General features: G+C 41.2%; 2 protein-coding genes across 7 annotated transcripts in view; one reads left to right on the forward strand and one right to left on the reverse strand.

Moving 5' to 3' along the window:
• The window catches only part of SPIDR (scaffold protein involved in DNA repair), a 340,912-nt gene that overhangs the window by 8,090 nt on the left and 318,865 nt on the right, over positions 1-13,957 (reverse strand). For all 6 annotated transcript variants that reach the window (XM_073331247.1, XM_073331245.1, XM_073331242.1 and 3 more), the window contains 4 exons: positions 13,015-13,158; positions 12,854-12,913; positions 4,458-4,668; positions 3,206-3,358 (listed from right to left, as the gene is read on the reverse strand). In XM_073331247.1, the coding sequence (XP_073187348.1) occupies positions 3,206-3,358; positions 4,458-4,668; positions 12,854-12,913; positions 13,015-13,158 (568 nt within the window). The remainder of the gene's footprint in view (positions 1-3,205; positions 3,359-4,457; positions 4,669-12,853; positions 12,914-13,014; positions 13,159-13,957) is intronic.
• Positions 5,927-9,299, forward strand: LOC140907928 (uncharacterized). The gene is made up of 2 exons (XM_073335022.1): positions 5,927-8,204; positions 8,779-9,299. The coding sequence occupies exons 1-2, from the start codon at positions 7,622-7,624 to the stop codon at positions 9,297-9,299; spliced, it is 1,104 nt and encodes a 367-aa protein (XP_073191123.1). The 5' UTR covers positions 5,927-7,621.

The raw sequence follows: 13,957 nt of genomic DNA on the forward strand, positions 1-13,957 counted from the left end.
TACCCTTTGCTGTTTCCATGGCAGAGAAGAATGATTGCTTAGTATTCTAGACCAGAAAATTTCATACTGATATTTAGGAAATGCTAGATAATCAGGAAATGCTAGATAATCAGAAGATAGAGGCTGCTTTTTAAAAACAACTCAATAGGTTGAATACTATAAATAACAGAATTACACTTGATTTACACTGATGTAACAGATTAACATCTGGCCCATAAAATTAACGGTTTGATCAGGGAGAAGATGCTAGATATATTCAGGATCATCATTAATGCACTCCCAACTAATGACAATATGGGAAGCCATTAAGGAGATTTAGAATAATGATAATATGCTGAGATGACGAGTTAGAATTATGAGTAGACCATTCTGTGTCCATAAACATTTCTGAATGGCACGATCTGGGACAACTGCAAGTGACAAATTACATTAAATCAACCTGTAGTTGATATGGCAAAGGCACTGACTAGTAATTCCAGATTTTTTTGAGCAAGTCTCTCAATTTTACAATACATCCAATACAATAAAATAAAATCCTAGAGAGACAAAGAGGTGGCAACACATTTACTTTCCCATAATAAAAACATTACTGAAAGGACAGGCAGGAAAGAGGGGGAGATACACTGCATGCAATTAGGACAAACCAACAAAACTTTGATTTTCAGTTTAATTAAATTTGAAGAAATCCAAGAGCAGACACCAAGAAGGCAATCATTGAATTCTGAAGTAGCATATACGTGGCTTGAACGAATGGCTCAAAAGATCTGACAGTTAAGTGTATAAGCAAAGAAAACACAGACTTCTGATAAAAAGTGAATTTCAAGGGCAGTGAACAGATGCTGAAGAGCAATCTGTAACATGTAAGCAGAGACCCTCAGGCATGACACAGCATGAAGTAAGTGGATAACTTTTTCATCCATTCTTCTTTTGTTTTTGTGATGAAAATTAATTTAAATATTTATAATGCATTGGGGAGGGGGATGTGCAAGATGTATTTAATTAGAATTTGTTATTACAAGATTTTACACAAACTTGCCACAGTATATGAGTGCCTCTTTTCTGAATGGAGGAAGGATAGTCATGCATTTTTAAAGTACATCTCTGCCCTCACTTCTTTCACCAGAATTTTTTTAAAGTTATTTTTAAATTGTCCTTATTTTGATAGCTCAGTTTCTTCTCCCTCAATCTTCTGATTTATTTTCGTCTTTTGTATAGTATTCCAGATACTTTATTTAGCACCAGCAGTATGTAATCCAAATAATCAGAAAGAAAATAGATAACAAATTTTATTGACTATATTACCCAAAGTGTTGAGGTTCGCTCTTACTTGGATGAAGAGGTGAACTCCCCAGTGAAACCATCAAAGATGATAGCAAAAGGGGAGTACCAAGCCAAGTGAAAGCAGTGGCAGACACACTAATCAGGTGACAATCACAGATGTCCCACAACATAAAATGGTATGCAGAATCTAAACAGGTTTAAATGCTGTACAGAATTACTAAGTCCATAGTTTTTCCTCAACTTCAAGCAGTTTTAGACTCTGGCCCTAAGCTCTCTCTTTTTAAAGGACCCATTGGTAGCTGTAATTTGACTTTGAGACATGTCTTATATTTCTTTGGACTGCTGCTGTCATCAGCATGAAGAGACTGAGAATGGCTTATCTGGGCTGCATCTGGAAAATTAGAAACTGGTCACTAATGGGAATGAGAGCTGGTGGCTAAAGGAAGTGTGCTGACTAAAAGGTCCAAAATCAATGGGTATGAAGTTTTCTTCAGCTTGTCACATTGATTAACGAGTGGGTAGAATGTCTGGTCAATTGACTATTTAGGAATAGGCAGGGTGGTAATTATCATCATTCGAGCAGTTCATCAGTACATCTGGAAACAGTGCCTCTTGGAGAGGGGCTTAAATATGAAGACATCAAGTGTCAAAATCAGAAGATCATATCTGAATCATTCACTGAAAAAAATACTGTTAACCAGTTAATCCTCCCACAAAGCATATGTGGAATGAACTACCAGAACGCTCTCATATGAACAGTTGGACCTAATAAGAAATAGTAACAATCTTATGCTCTTATCAAATACAAATGGAGAAGCTGCAAGCATTTCAGGAAAGATACACCTCCTTCGTTAATCATTTCACCAAATAAATTTGTTACTACAAGAACAACCGCGCTACACAATCATTTACCATTCATCCACTAGAAAGATTCAAAGAGGAAGTAGCCAAACAAACTACAAAGCAGTGAAAATCCATTTTAAACGCTGTAAACTATTAGTTACTATGTGAAAATACAAAGAAGAGAGATTATCTATAGACAGAGCTAGCTCTGCCTATAATAGGAGAAGATACTTTACATTCTGCATTAGAACAAAAGGACCCAGGAGACTATTAATAAAATAACAGGTTTCAAAGTAGCAGCCATGTTAGTCTGTATTCGTAAAAAGAAAAGGAGTACTTGTGGCACCTTAGAGACTAACCAATTTATTTGAGCATAAGCTTTCGTGAGCTACAGCTCACTGAATGCATCCAATGAAGTGAGCTGTAGCTCACGGAAGTTTATGCTCAAATAAATTGGTTAGTCTCTAAGATGCCACAAGTACTCCTTTTCTTTTTAATAATAGTTACCCTAAGTGAAAGTAACTGTAAAATCAAACAGGGTGAATGCCAGAGGAAGTTCCATAAAACACATCTGCTCAGATCGCCAGCAGCACAACTCCCTCTTTCTTCCTTAATCCTTCCTTCACAACTAAGGAAGAGCAGGAGCTGAGGGGTTTTTTTGTGTACCTTGAGCATTAAAAATAGTTCTTCATTTTTACAATTATGTGCTTTAACTTGTACAGGAACATGAGGTGGATTTTTTCTCCTCTAGATGAAGGGGATGGCGGGGGAGGCATCTTGCACTGATTGTGTGTACATGCACGCACACACAGGCAATGAATGGGAACACTGACCATGCAGAGCTCAGATGGGCAACGGTGTGCAGGGGAAAAGACTTCCACAGCAACATGTGCAAGTGAAAGGCAATGAAAACCCAGGAAGAGATATAAACCTGACTGTCCTAATGACACACAGCAACTGCCTCTGAAGTCCCCCCCCCCTTTTTTTTCTTCTTCAATACACTGTTTTATTCAAGGGACCTAAACACTTAAAATGAACACAAATAGTTAGAAACATTCATTTAAAAAAATGCTGTACCAACCTCTTATGGTACAAATGGAATTGGCCTGTGTTGTAGAATCCAGTTCATCTAGTCTGACAGGGCTAGTCAGCTCACTAAAGTCAGCCTCGGCAGCCGGGTACAAAAGGGGCTTTTGTAACGAGAGAACGGTACGTTCAACACAAATAATCCTACCTGCCAACAAAGACATTTCAATTTATTACAGTAACAAGGAAAAAGGTGACCGCATTGTCATGGCCAATAAAGACAATGCTTTCTGCCAGTTACTAACCAGATAGATGGATTATTTCAGATTTCCTCCACAACAACATATTTGGTTTTTGAATGAAATACATATTATGCTCCTGGTGAGTTCAGTGCCTTCTGAGCAAAAAGATTTTGCTAAGTCAGATTTTTAAAAGGAGAGAGATTCAAATTCAATTCAAATAGGATTGTTATTTATTCACTGGAAGCATGTGGTTTTTGTCTGTTGTTTAATCAAATAACTTTGTACTTCTCTTAGAGGTGTTTTTATTTGTTTAAATCTGTCCCGAGGCAAGGCACATGTAGTACTTTACTCTCCAAAGCAGGAATTGCCCAAACTGTTACTCACCTGCACCTAAATGCCACATCTCATTTGCATAATATGGACCAGATTTCAACTCCTAAGGGTAAACAGATTGTTCAATGGATTTGGTAACAGGACATGGAGCCTTTCATAAGTAGGTCAATGGCTCAAACCCAGGCTGGATTGATGGTGACTGAAAGTCACTAATATCTGACGTCTTATGTGAAATCAATTTGGTGTTCTCATTGTATTTCCTGGTGGACAAATATGCACATCCTAAGATTGTCACAACTATTGGCACTAAACTGGCTCGCTAATTGGGTGCCTTGAAAGAGAGGCCAAAGAATGAATGGGCATAGAAATGGAACTATCTTCCCATAGATGACTATATGGTCATTGAAGAGCTACACTGAAAAGGCAGTGTGGGGCAGCTTGCAATGCCTCTGGCTGTAGGGAAATAGAGGTGTCAGGTCTCTGGTTGTCATTAACCCTACTCCTTCTAGGGGCAGTAAATTCAGTTAACAATGTAAAAGAATGAAAAAAAAATTATTGAAAACAACAGTTACAATTCCCCCTTCCCCAGATATTGGGTCCCAGCTTACAATGCTTCATCTTGATCTGGGTGTTTTAGAGTCTCACAAGGTTGAATGTCTATAATAAAGGTTTGAATGCCCATGGGTCACAGTTAATTTATTTTGGCCCCTGTACTATGAACAAACAGCTTACCATTTCCTCGTAAAGCATCCTTGAAGAAGATAACACAGTGGGAAGCATTGGTGAGTGCCTCCATTACTTTCTGATCAAGAACACATGATGAAGCAAAATATACAGGTACAGTCTTTGGAGTTCCACCGTTGCCTTTAGCCCCGCTCTGCAGTGTGAAGTCGGTCACAAATAACCAAAACTCCCTTTGACCCACAAAAACACTACATTTTACCTAGGGTTTGAAAAAGAAAGGGCAAAACATTTTCATTTAATTATAATACAATTTGATTCAACTAATAGCAGAACTGAAGACTAAAACACCTCCATCTTCTCATAACAAACAAAACTCACTGAGACCATGATGTTTAGAGTTTGGACAGGAAGAGAAGTGAGGGTTAGGACAGGATTAGTTAACATGTGTTAACCCTTTCGCTGGCACAGATTCAGATTAACATCTTTTATCTTAATTTAGCTGGTCGACCTGAGTGGGGAGTCTGGGGTTACCTCAACCAGCTAGTGTTATAATACAATTTGCTCCATCCACACTAGAGTTTTAAAATATATTAGTTAAAATGTGTTAGCTAGCAACATTTTAAAAATACACCTTTTATGCCAGTCTGGACAAGGCCTTGTATGAGCTTTGTAGTTAAAAAAAAAAGTCTGACTGACGTTATTCCTACATAAGCAAATATTGTCATCAGACTCTCTCATATGCACCATTACCTGAGTAACAGCTGCTATATGTTACAAAATTGGATGTTTTTCTTACTGATGAACAAATAGCATCTTTCAAAAATTTTGAAAAATACATCTAATTGTAAACTAAATTATTCATAAAGAGTTCTGAGAGAAACGAGGGAATCAACCCTGATTACATAAGTCTTCTGCCTGTTTAGGACAGGGAGAAATATATTCTGGTATTGCTAAAATAAGCAACATGAAAACAGATGATGTCACAGCCAAAATACCTACACTTTATGTTAGACTTCATATCTGAAAACATGATTACCAGTAGCTCATTAGTGTTTTAACATGTTTCACATTACTTTGATGAATAAACTAGACAGATGGATATTAAATTTATTAAAAGATCTACCAAGATCAGCTGGGCTAAAGTTTGGCAATTTGCGTTTTCTTGTGTCTGTTTGCAAAGCTTTTGTAATTCTCTGTGTGTTCCCAATCCACTTTAAATGCTTCAGTGTTTTATTTTATATCTACAATTCATGCAAAGAGAGCACTCAGGAGCAGCTCTATAATAATGAAGTAGTGTATAATAATGATAGAGAAAAGAGATTTTTAGGTAAACAAACTTAATTTAGATCCAAGTATTCAAGGAAATATAAACATTGCATAACTTTTTTTCTGAAGGATTTATGATTTTTTTAAAACAATACTTCAAAGCTTAGATAATATGGTGATGGGTGCTACCAGAACATTATGTATAGATATAGCCTTTTAATTTTCAAGAATACATTAAAATTTTTATTGAAGCATATAAGTAGAAGATAATCTGCAAATATCTTTATCATCTCAATTATTTATTGGAGTTTAACTCTAACTTCCTCCACCTCACCTCCCGCCCCAAGAGAATGTCTATATTTCTAAAAATAAAGACATATGAACTCGTAAAGCCACATTCATCTATTACAGGTTATGAGACAACGAGAACCTCAGCTCTTATTTCCAACAGCAAATTAAACCTGAAAAATCAGACCCTTTAAAACTAACCGTTTGTTCATATTAGTAGCTCCCAGAACAAATACACTGATTGGAAATGGTAGTTGGCAGAATTCATAATTCAGATGCAACAATTTAATGTGGTTCCTTAGTATATGTTTTTTTATTGTACTTATCCCCAAGTTCCCTCTGTAACAGCTACATGCATCTGATCATCTTCCACATGTGCAGAGTTTTAAAACAGTCTCGAAAAACTGACTTTTACAGCTGTCACATGAGAGTTACCCCAGAGCTTTTAAAAGTTGGTCTTTAGAGGTACACAACAGAAGAGTCAGCCAAAAAGTAAAATAACAACAACAGTAATAGTCACAAGTCACTGTAAAATCATCGTCTTTGTATGTGTGACAATTTGTTCTGAACAGAAAGGAAACAACAGACAAACAGCAGCAGGATTGAGTTATAAAAAAGGACAACTCCTCAAGCACAGATGGAATATATTTCCTCATTTTCCTTTTCTACCACAGTATTTGTTCTGAATAAATAAATAAATAACAACAGGCATATTTCCATTCCCCTTTCACCCAAATAAGACATTGCAGAATACCAATCAAGTGGCTATTTGGACTGAACACTGCTGCTTTTTAAAATACAGTAATATAAATGAACTACAAAATGTACACAATTCATACAGAGTATTTTCCCAGTTCTGAATAACGAGCCTGAAGAAGACATTAAAACTGATTCAAGGTCCTCACTTCACATTTTATTGCACAATAATCTTGCGTGTGAAGAACAACTCCTCTTGGCAAAGACTGAAGCAATCAACAAGTTGCTGCATGTGACATTTTATTTCTGGAAGGATTAGATGAGTGACACACAAACAGCAGGTAAGTTACATCCCGAGAGCAGCTATCCAAAAGTGAAACATTTTTCATTACCTTTGTAGCAGAGTTTTCCAATAATTTAGGTGTCCTTACCTTGTTAATTCACAGAAGTCTAATGCATACAGTTAAATAGTGAATGATCACTTACAACAACAACTGGCTTATCAAGCATTTTAACAACATGGAAGTATATAAAGGTCTTTCCTAGTAGGCACATGAAAATTCTTCAAAGAAATGTACATCCCAGCATAGTTGATCTCTTTTCTAGGCCCTGGTCTACACTAGGACTTTAGGTCGAATTTAGCAGCGTTAAATCGATTTAAACCTGCACCCGTCCACACAGTGAAGCCCTTTATTTCGACTTAAAGGGCTCTTAAAATCGATTTCCTTACTCCACCCCTGACAAGTGGATTAGCGCTTAAATCGACGTTCCCAGCTCGAATTTGGGGTACTGTGGACACAATTCGATGTTATTGGCCTCCGGGAGCTATCCCAGAGTGCTCCATTCTGACCGCTCTGGACAGCACTCTCAACTCAGATGCACTGGCCAGGTAGACAGGAAAAGAACCGCGAACTTTTGAATCTCATTTCCTGTTTGGCCAGCGTGGCAAGCTGCAGGTGACCATGCAGAGCTCATCAGCACAGGTGACCATGATGGAGTCCCAGAATCGCAAAAGAGCTCCAGCATGGACCGAACAGGAGGTACGGGATCTGATCGCTGTTTGGGGAGAGGAATCCGTGCTATCAGAACTCCGTTCCAGTTTTCGAAATGCCAAAACCTTTGTGAAAATCTCCCAGGGCATGAAGGACAGAGGCCATAACAGGGACCCGAAGCAGTGCCGCGTGAAACTGAAGGAGCTGAGGCAAGCCTACCAGAAAACCAGAGAGGCGAACAGCCGCTCTGGGTCAGAGCCCCAAACATGCCGCTTCTATGATGAGCTGCATGCCATTTTAGGGGGTTCAGCCACCACTACCCCAGCCGTGTTGTTTGACTCCTTCAATGGAGATGGAGGCAATACGGAAGCAGGTTTTGGGGACGAAGAAGATGATGAGGAGGAGGAGGTTGTAGATAGCTCACAGCAAGCAAGCGGAGAAACCGGTTTTCCCGACAGCCAGGAACTGTTTCTCACCCTAGACCTGGAGCCAGTACCCCCCGAACCCACCCAAGGCTGCCTCCTGGACCCAGCAGGCGGAGAAGGGACCTCTGGTGAGTGTACCTTTTAAAATGCTATACATGGTTTAAAAGCAAGCATGTGAAAGGATTACTTTGCCCTGGCATTTGCGGTTCTCCTAGATGTAGTCCTAAAGCCTTTGCAAAAGGTTTCTGGGGAGGGCAGCCTTATTTCGTCCTTCATGGTAGGACACTTTTATCACTCCAGGCCAGTAACACATACTCGGGAATCACTGTAGAACAAAGCATTGCAGTGTATGTTTGCTGGCATTCAACCAAAATCCGTTCTCTCTCTCTGTGTTATCCTCAGGAGACTGAGATATAATTCATGGTCACCTGGTTGAAATAGGGTGCTTTTCTTCAGGGACACATTCCTGCTGTGCTGTTTGCCTGTGGCTGAACAGAAATGTTCCCCGCTGTTAGCCACGGGGAGCGGGGAGGGTTGAGGGGGTAGTCACGCGGTGGGAGGAGGCAAAATGCGACCTTGTAACGAAAGCACATGTGCTATGTATGTAATGTTAACAGCAAGGTTTACCCTGAAAGAGTGTAGCGACTGTTTTATAAAATGTGTCTTTTTAAATACCGCTGTCCCTTTTTTTTTCTCCACCAGCTGGATGTGTTTCAATGATCACAGGATCTTCTCCTTCCCAGAGGCTAGTGAAGCTTAGAAAGAAAAAAAAACGCACTCGAGATGAAATGTTCTCCGAGCTAATGCTGTCCTCCCACACTGACAGAGCACAGACGAATGCGTGGAGGCAAATAATGTCAGAGTGCAGGAAAGCACAAAATGACCGGGAGGAGAGGTGGAGGGCTGAAGAGAGTAAGTGGCGGGCAGAAGACAGGGCTGAAGCTCAAATGTGGCGGCAGCGTGATGAGAGAAGGCAGGATTCAATGCTGAGGCTGCTGCAGGACCAAACCAGAATGCTCCAGTGTATGGTTGAGCTGCAGCAAAGGCAGCTGGAGCACAGACTGCCACTGCTGCCCCTCTGTAACCAACCGCCCTCCTCCCCAAGTTCCATAGCCTCCACACCCAGACGCCCAAGAACGCGGTGGGGGGGCCTCCGGCCAACCAGCGACTCCACAACAGAGGATTGCCCAAAAAAAAGAAGGCTGTCATTCAATAAATTTTAAAGTTGTAAACTTTTAAAGTGCTGTGCTTAAAGTGCTGTGTGGCATTTTCCTTCCCTCCTCCACCACCCCTCCTGGGATACCTTGGTAGTCATCCCCCTATTTGTGTGATGAATGAATAACGAATGCATGACTGTGAAGCAGCAATGACTTTATTGCCTCTGCAAGCGGTGATTAAAGGGAGGAGGGGAGGGTGGTTAGCTTACAGGGAAGTAGAGTGAACCAAGGGGCGGGGGGTTTCATCAAGGAGAAACAAACAGAACTTTCACACTGTAGCCTGGCCAGTCATGAAACTGGTTTTCAAAGCTTCTCTGATGCGTACCGCGCCCTCCTGAGCTCTTCTAACCGCCCTGGTGTCTGGCTGCGCGTAACCAGCAGCCAGGCGATTTGCCTCAATCTCCCACCCCACCATAAATGTCTCCCCCTTACTCTCACAGATATTGTGGAGCACACAGCAAGCAGTAATAACAGTGGGAATATTGGTTTCGCTGAGGTCTAAGCGAGTCAGTAAACTGCGCCAGCGCGCCTTTAAACGTCCAAATGCACATTCTACCACCATTCTGCACTTGCTCAGCCTGTAGTTGAACAGCTCCTGACTACTGTCCAGGCTGCCTGTGTACGGCTTCATGAGCCATGGCATTAAGGGGTAGGCTGGGTCCCCAAGGATACATATAGGCATTTCAACATCCCCAACAGTTATTTTCTGGTCTGGGAAGAAAGTCCCTTCCTGCAGCTTTTGAAACAGACCAGAGTTCCTGAAGATGCGAGCGTCATGCACCTTTCCCGGCCATCCCACGTTGATGTTGGTGAAACATCCCTTGTGATCCACCAGAGCTTGCAGCACTATCGAAAAGTACCCCTTGCGGTTTATGTACTCGCCGGCTTGGTGCTCTGGTGCCAAGATAGGGATATGGGTTCCGTCTATAGCCCCACCACAGTTAGGGAATCCCATTGCAGCAAAGCCATCCACTATGACCTGCACATTTCCCAGGGTCACTACCCTTGATATCAGCAGATCTTTGATTGCATGAGCTACTTGCATCACAGCAGCCCCCACAGTAGATTTGCCCACTCCAAATTGATTCCCAACTGACCGGTAGCTGTCTGGCGTTGCAAGCTTCCACAGGGCTATCGCCACTCGCTTCTCAACTGTGAGGGCTGCTCTCATCCTGGTATTCATGCGCTTCAGGGCAGGGGAAAGCAAGTCACAAAGTTCCATGAAAGTGCCCTTACGCATGCGAAAGTTTCGCAGCCACTGGGAATCGTCCCAGACCTGCAACACTATGCGGTCCCACCAGTCTGTGCTTGTTTCCCGAGCCCAGAATCGGCGTTCCACAGCATGAACCTGCCCCATTAGCACCATGATGCATGCATTGGCAGGGCCCATGCTTTCAGAGAAATCTGTGTCCATGTCCTGATCACTCACGGGACCGCGCTGACGTCGCCTCCTCGCCCGGTATCGCGTTGCCATGTTCTGGTGCTGCATATACTGCTGGATAATGCGTGTGGTGGTTGATGTGCTCCTAATTGCCAAAATGAGCTCAGCGGCCTCCATGCTTGCCTTGGTATGGCGTCCGCACAGAAAGAAGGCGCGGAACGATTGTCTGCCGTTGCTCTGACGGAGGGAGGGGCGACTGACGACACGGCTTACAGGGTTGGCTTCAGGGAGCTAAAATCAACAAAGGGTGTGCCTGTACATCAAGGAGTATTTCAGGCAGGACTGCACGGAGGGTTCCAATAAGAAATGGTGCACCAAAGTTATCGTTGTTATTGGAACAAGGAGGTTAGCCTGGCCTCTGATTGATACATGGCTAGATTAACCTCACTGCGCCTTCTCTGTGACTGACTGCAGTGTGATCTAGACAGGGGAGGAGGAAAATGAGTCCAAAACAAATCTGGTCTATGTCTTGTTCTGACCCACTCCATTGATCCTTTACATCTTTGGCTGGCAGCAGACAAAAAAGGCGCGAAATGATTGTCTGCCCTTGCTTTCACGGGGGGAGGGAGGGTGGGAACGGGGTCCTGACGATATGTACCCAGAACCACTCGCGACAATGTTTTAGCCCCATCAGGCATTGGGATATCAACCCAGAATTCCAATGGGCAGCGGAGACTGCGGGAACTGTGGGATAGCTACCCACAGTGCAACGCTCCAGAAGTCGACGCTTGCCTCGGTACTGTGGAAGCGCTCTGCCGAGTTAATGCACTTAATGCACTTAGAGCATTTTCTGTGGGGACACACACACTCGAATATATAAAACCGATTTCAAAAAAACCGACTTCTATAAATTCGACCTAATTTCGTAGTGTAGACATACCCTAAGTAAGTCACCAGGAACTTCTAGAATAGGATACTGCTACACAATATTGATTCAGATATAGGCACATCTAAAATCAATGATCTCCGAATCAGTCAACCAGTTACAAACACAATCTACTTTTCTGTGATTAAAACAATTTTTAGAGGAAAGTTTCTTTTTTTGTTGTTTGTTTGTTTGTTTAAAAATAGGGCAGGGAGACAAATCTGTGTATCTAATTCCCCTACTGATGCCCTCAGGATCTCATAATTTCATCTTGCTTTAAGACCCACACAAATGCCCATGCCATTTAACTTGGGGAAATCATCATTGAGCAATAAAAGGCACTAATTTCTCAGGAGTCAATTGTGCTGCTTGCCTAAGTATCAGATTATAACCCATGAGCCCTGGAAGCAAGAGATGATTTTTGACCTGAAACTAAATTCAGCTCTGTGTCATGGTGGTGGGGAGCACTTCCAGTTTCTTAGCTGGTCCTGTTAGAATTAAATCCCTTCAAATTTCCTCATCTTTGTTCATTATTTTTGTTTGACACTATTTTTCTTGTCAACGAATCCTCCATCTACTGCATATTCAGTAGTCTGGAGAAAATCAGTAATGCAAAATCCCTTTAACTACTGATACAGAGGGGTGAGCATCACTTTGGAAAAAAAAAATCCAGAAGTAGAAAATCAAATGTGGATGGCAGACAGATTTACCTAAGAGCTCCTCCTTTTTACTAGTAGATTAGAGAAGCTAAATTCTGCTCTTGGGTGCACCTGGATGGCTCCCCTTGAAGTGAGGGGGAGCCGCCCAGTAGCACACAAGGACAGAATCACTCTCTTTCTATACCCATCATCTACCAAAGTCTGCACTCAGATGTACCACTGAATGGGGGCTTCTCAGGTGCATCTGAAGGCAGAATTTAACTGTAAAACAGATTCTCTTTTTGGTTGTCACTGCAGATCCCGACTGGTTTCAATGGGAGCTGCCTGGTCATATATAAGGTGAAAATTTGTCCCATGACAAACAGCACTTGATTCAGAATAAATTAGTTTTCTAACCTAAACAGAAGCGAGACCAAGTAGAACAGTTCTTCTTGCTGCCCATTCACAGGGGTACCCTACCTACTGATAGTTCCACTCAGACAGCTCTTGAAGAGCATCTGAAAAGTAAATGTTTTATCTAAACACAGCAAATATCTGCTTCTTCACACACATTACATTGGTTTTAGTACATTTAATTGCTAAAAAGTAAAATTACCTGCAGCCTTCGATATATAACTTGTGCCCAAAAGCTACAACGTTGATTAAAATCACCAACCTGCCATACAATTTAAAACAGAAGATTAGTCAAATATGGTATTATAAATCTATTACATTAGTAATACAAAATACCTGTTATTGCACTTTTAAAAAAGTTACCTGAAGAATTTCCTTTAGACTATGCACAGTTGGGGGCAGGTACAAATTGGAAATCTGTCCTTCCTCACCTACATTGACATGTCTTGGATCAGGCTGAGCCGTAAGAATGTAACAAAAGCTGGGAGGAGGAAGGTTAGTTTTAATCTGTTGAAAATAAATTTAAAAAATGGGAACCAATTAAAAGTATTTCAATATGAGCAATAATGATAAGTAATAATACTTAGGACTTACATCACACATTTTCAAAGTGCTATGCAAACATTTAACTGATACAACACCCCTGTGAAGTAGGAACTGATGAAAATTTAATGTTTTCATGTCACTTGTGAAATCAGTTTGTAAGAGTCATCCTTTTTCCTAATTTGACATTGATCCATAGCTCAAAAATATCACACAGTTTGGCACAATGGACAACCACTATGACTAGTTTGTGACAGGGCAGTTTTGAGAGTTACGAATTCTATGATTTTCATGTTTTCAAAAAAATGTGTGACTTCTGAGACTTCGGGATTTTTTTGTATGTGGGTGGGTGACAGTAAACAGCTGAAGCAGCTTTACTGAGAATGCTGAAAGCTGCCAAGTTAAATCCTGGGCAGCACAGAGAGAAAATGGAGAACAGCAGCAATTCAGCAACAACATGAACTTTTCTCTCTGCTAGGACCAGCCCTTATTTCCCTTAAACTGTTATGTGATGGAATAACCACACTAGCAATCCCCATTCAAAGAGGCCTCAAACTGGAATAGCTTCTCAGGATGCAGGGTCAGCTCTATACTTTTATTTTTATTTACCAGTTTGTAAAATTCTACTCTGGGGATGTTGTTTAGGAGTTAATAAAGCACTTTATATAATAAAGGAAAGCTGGATTAATGAAAACAGCTGTTCAGCCATTAAAAAGTACTTCCACATAAGAAAAAAAATGTCAAAACAAGATGTTTCCTTTTG

The sequence above is a fragment of the Lepidochelys kempii genome, chromosome 2, assembly GCF_965140265.1.
Source record: "Lepidochelys kempii isolate rLepKem1 chromosome 2, rLepKem1.hap2, whole genome shotgun sequence".
NCBI lineage: Eukaryota > Metazoa > Chordata > Testudines > Cheloniidae > Lepidochelys > Lepidochelys kempii.

Coding starts and splice junctions, on each gene's coding strand:
- LOC140907928 (XM_073335022.1), top strand. CDS start 7,622: ATGCAGAGCTCATCAGCACAGGTGACCATGATGGAGTCCCAGAATCGC. Junction 8,205..8,778: donor AGGCGGAGAAGGGACCTCTG/GTGAGTGTACCT, acceptor TTTCTCCACCAG/CTGGATGTGTTTCAATGATC.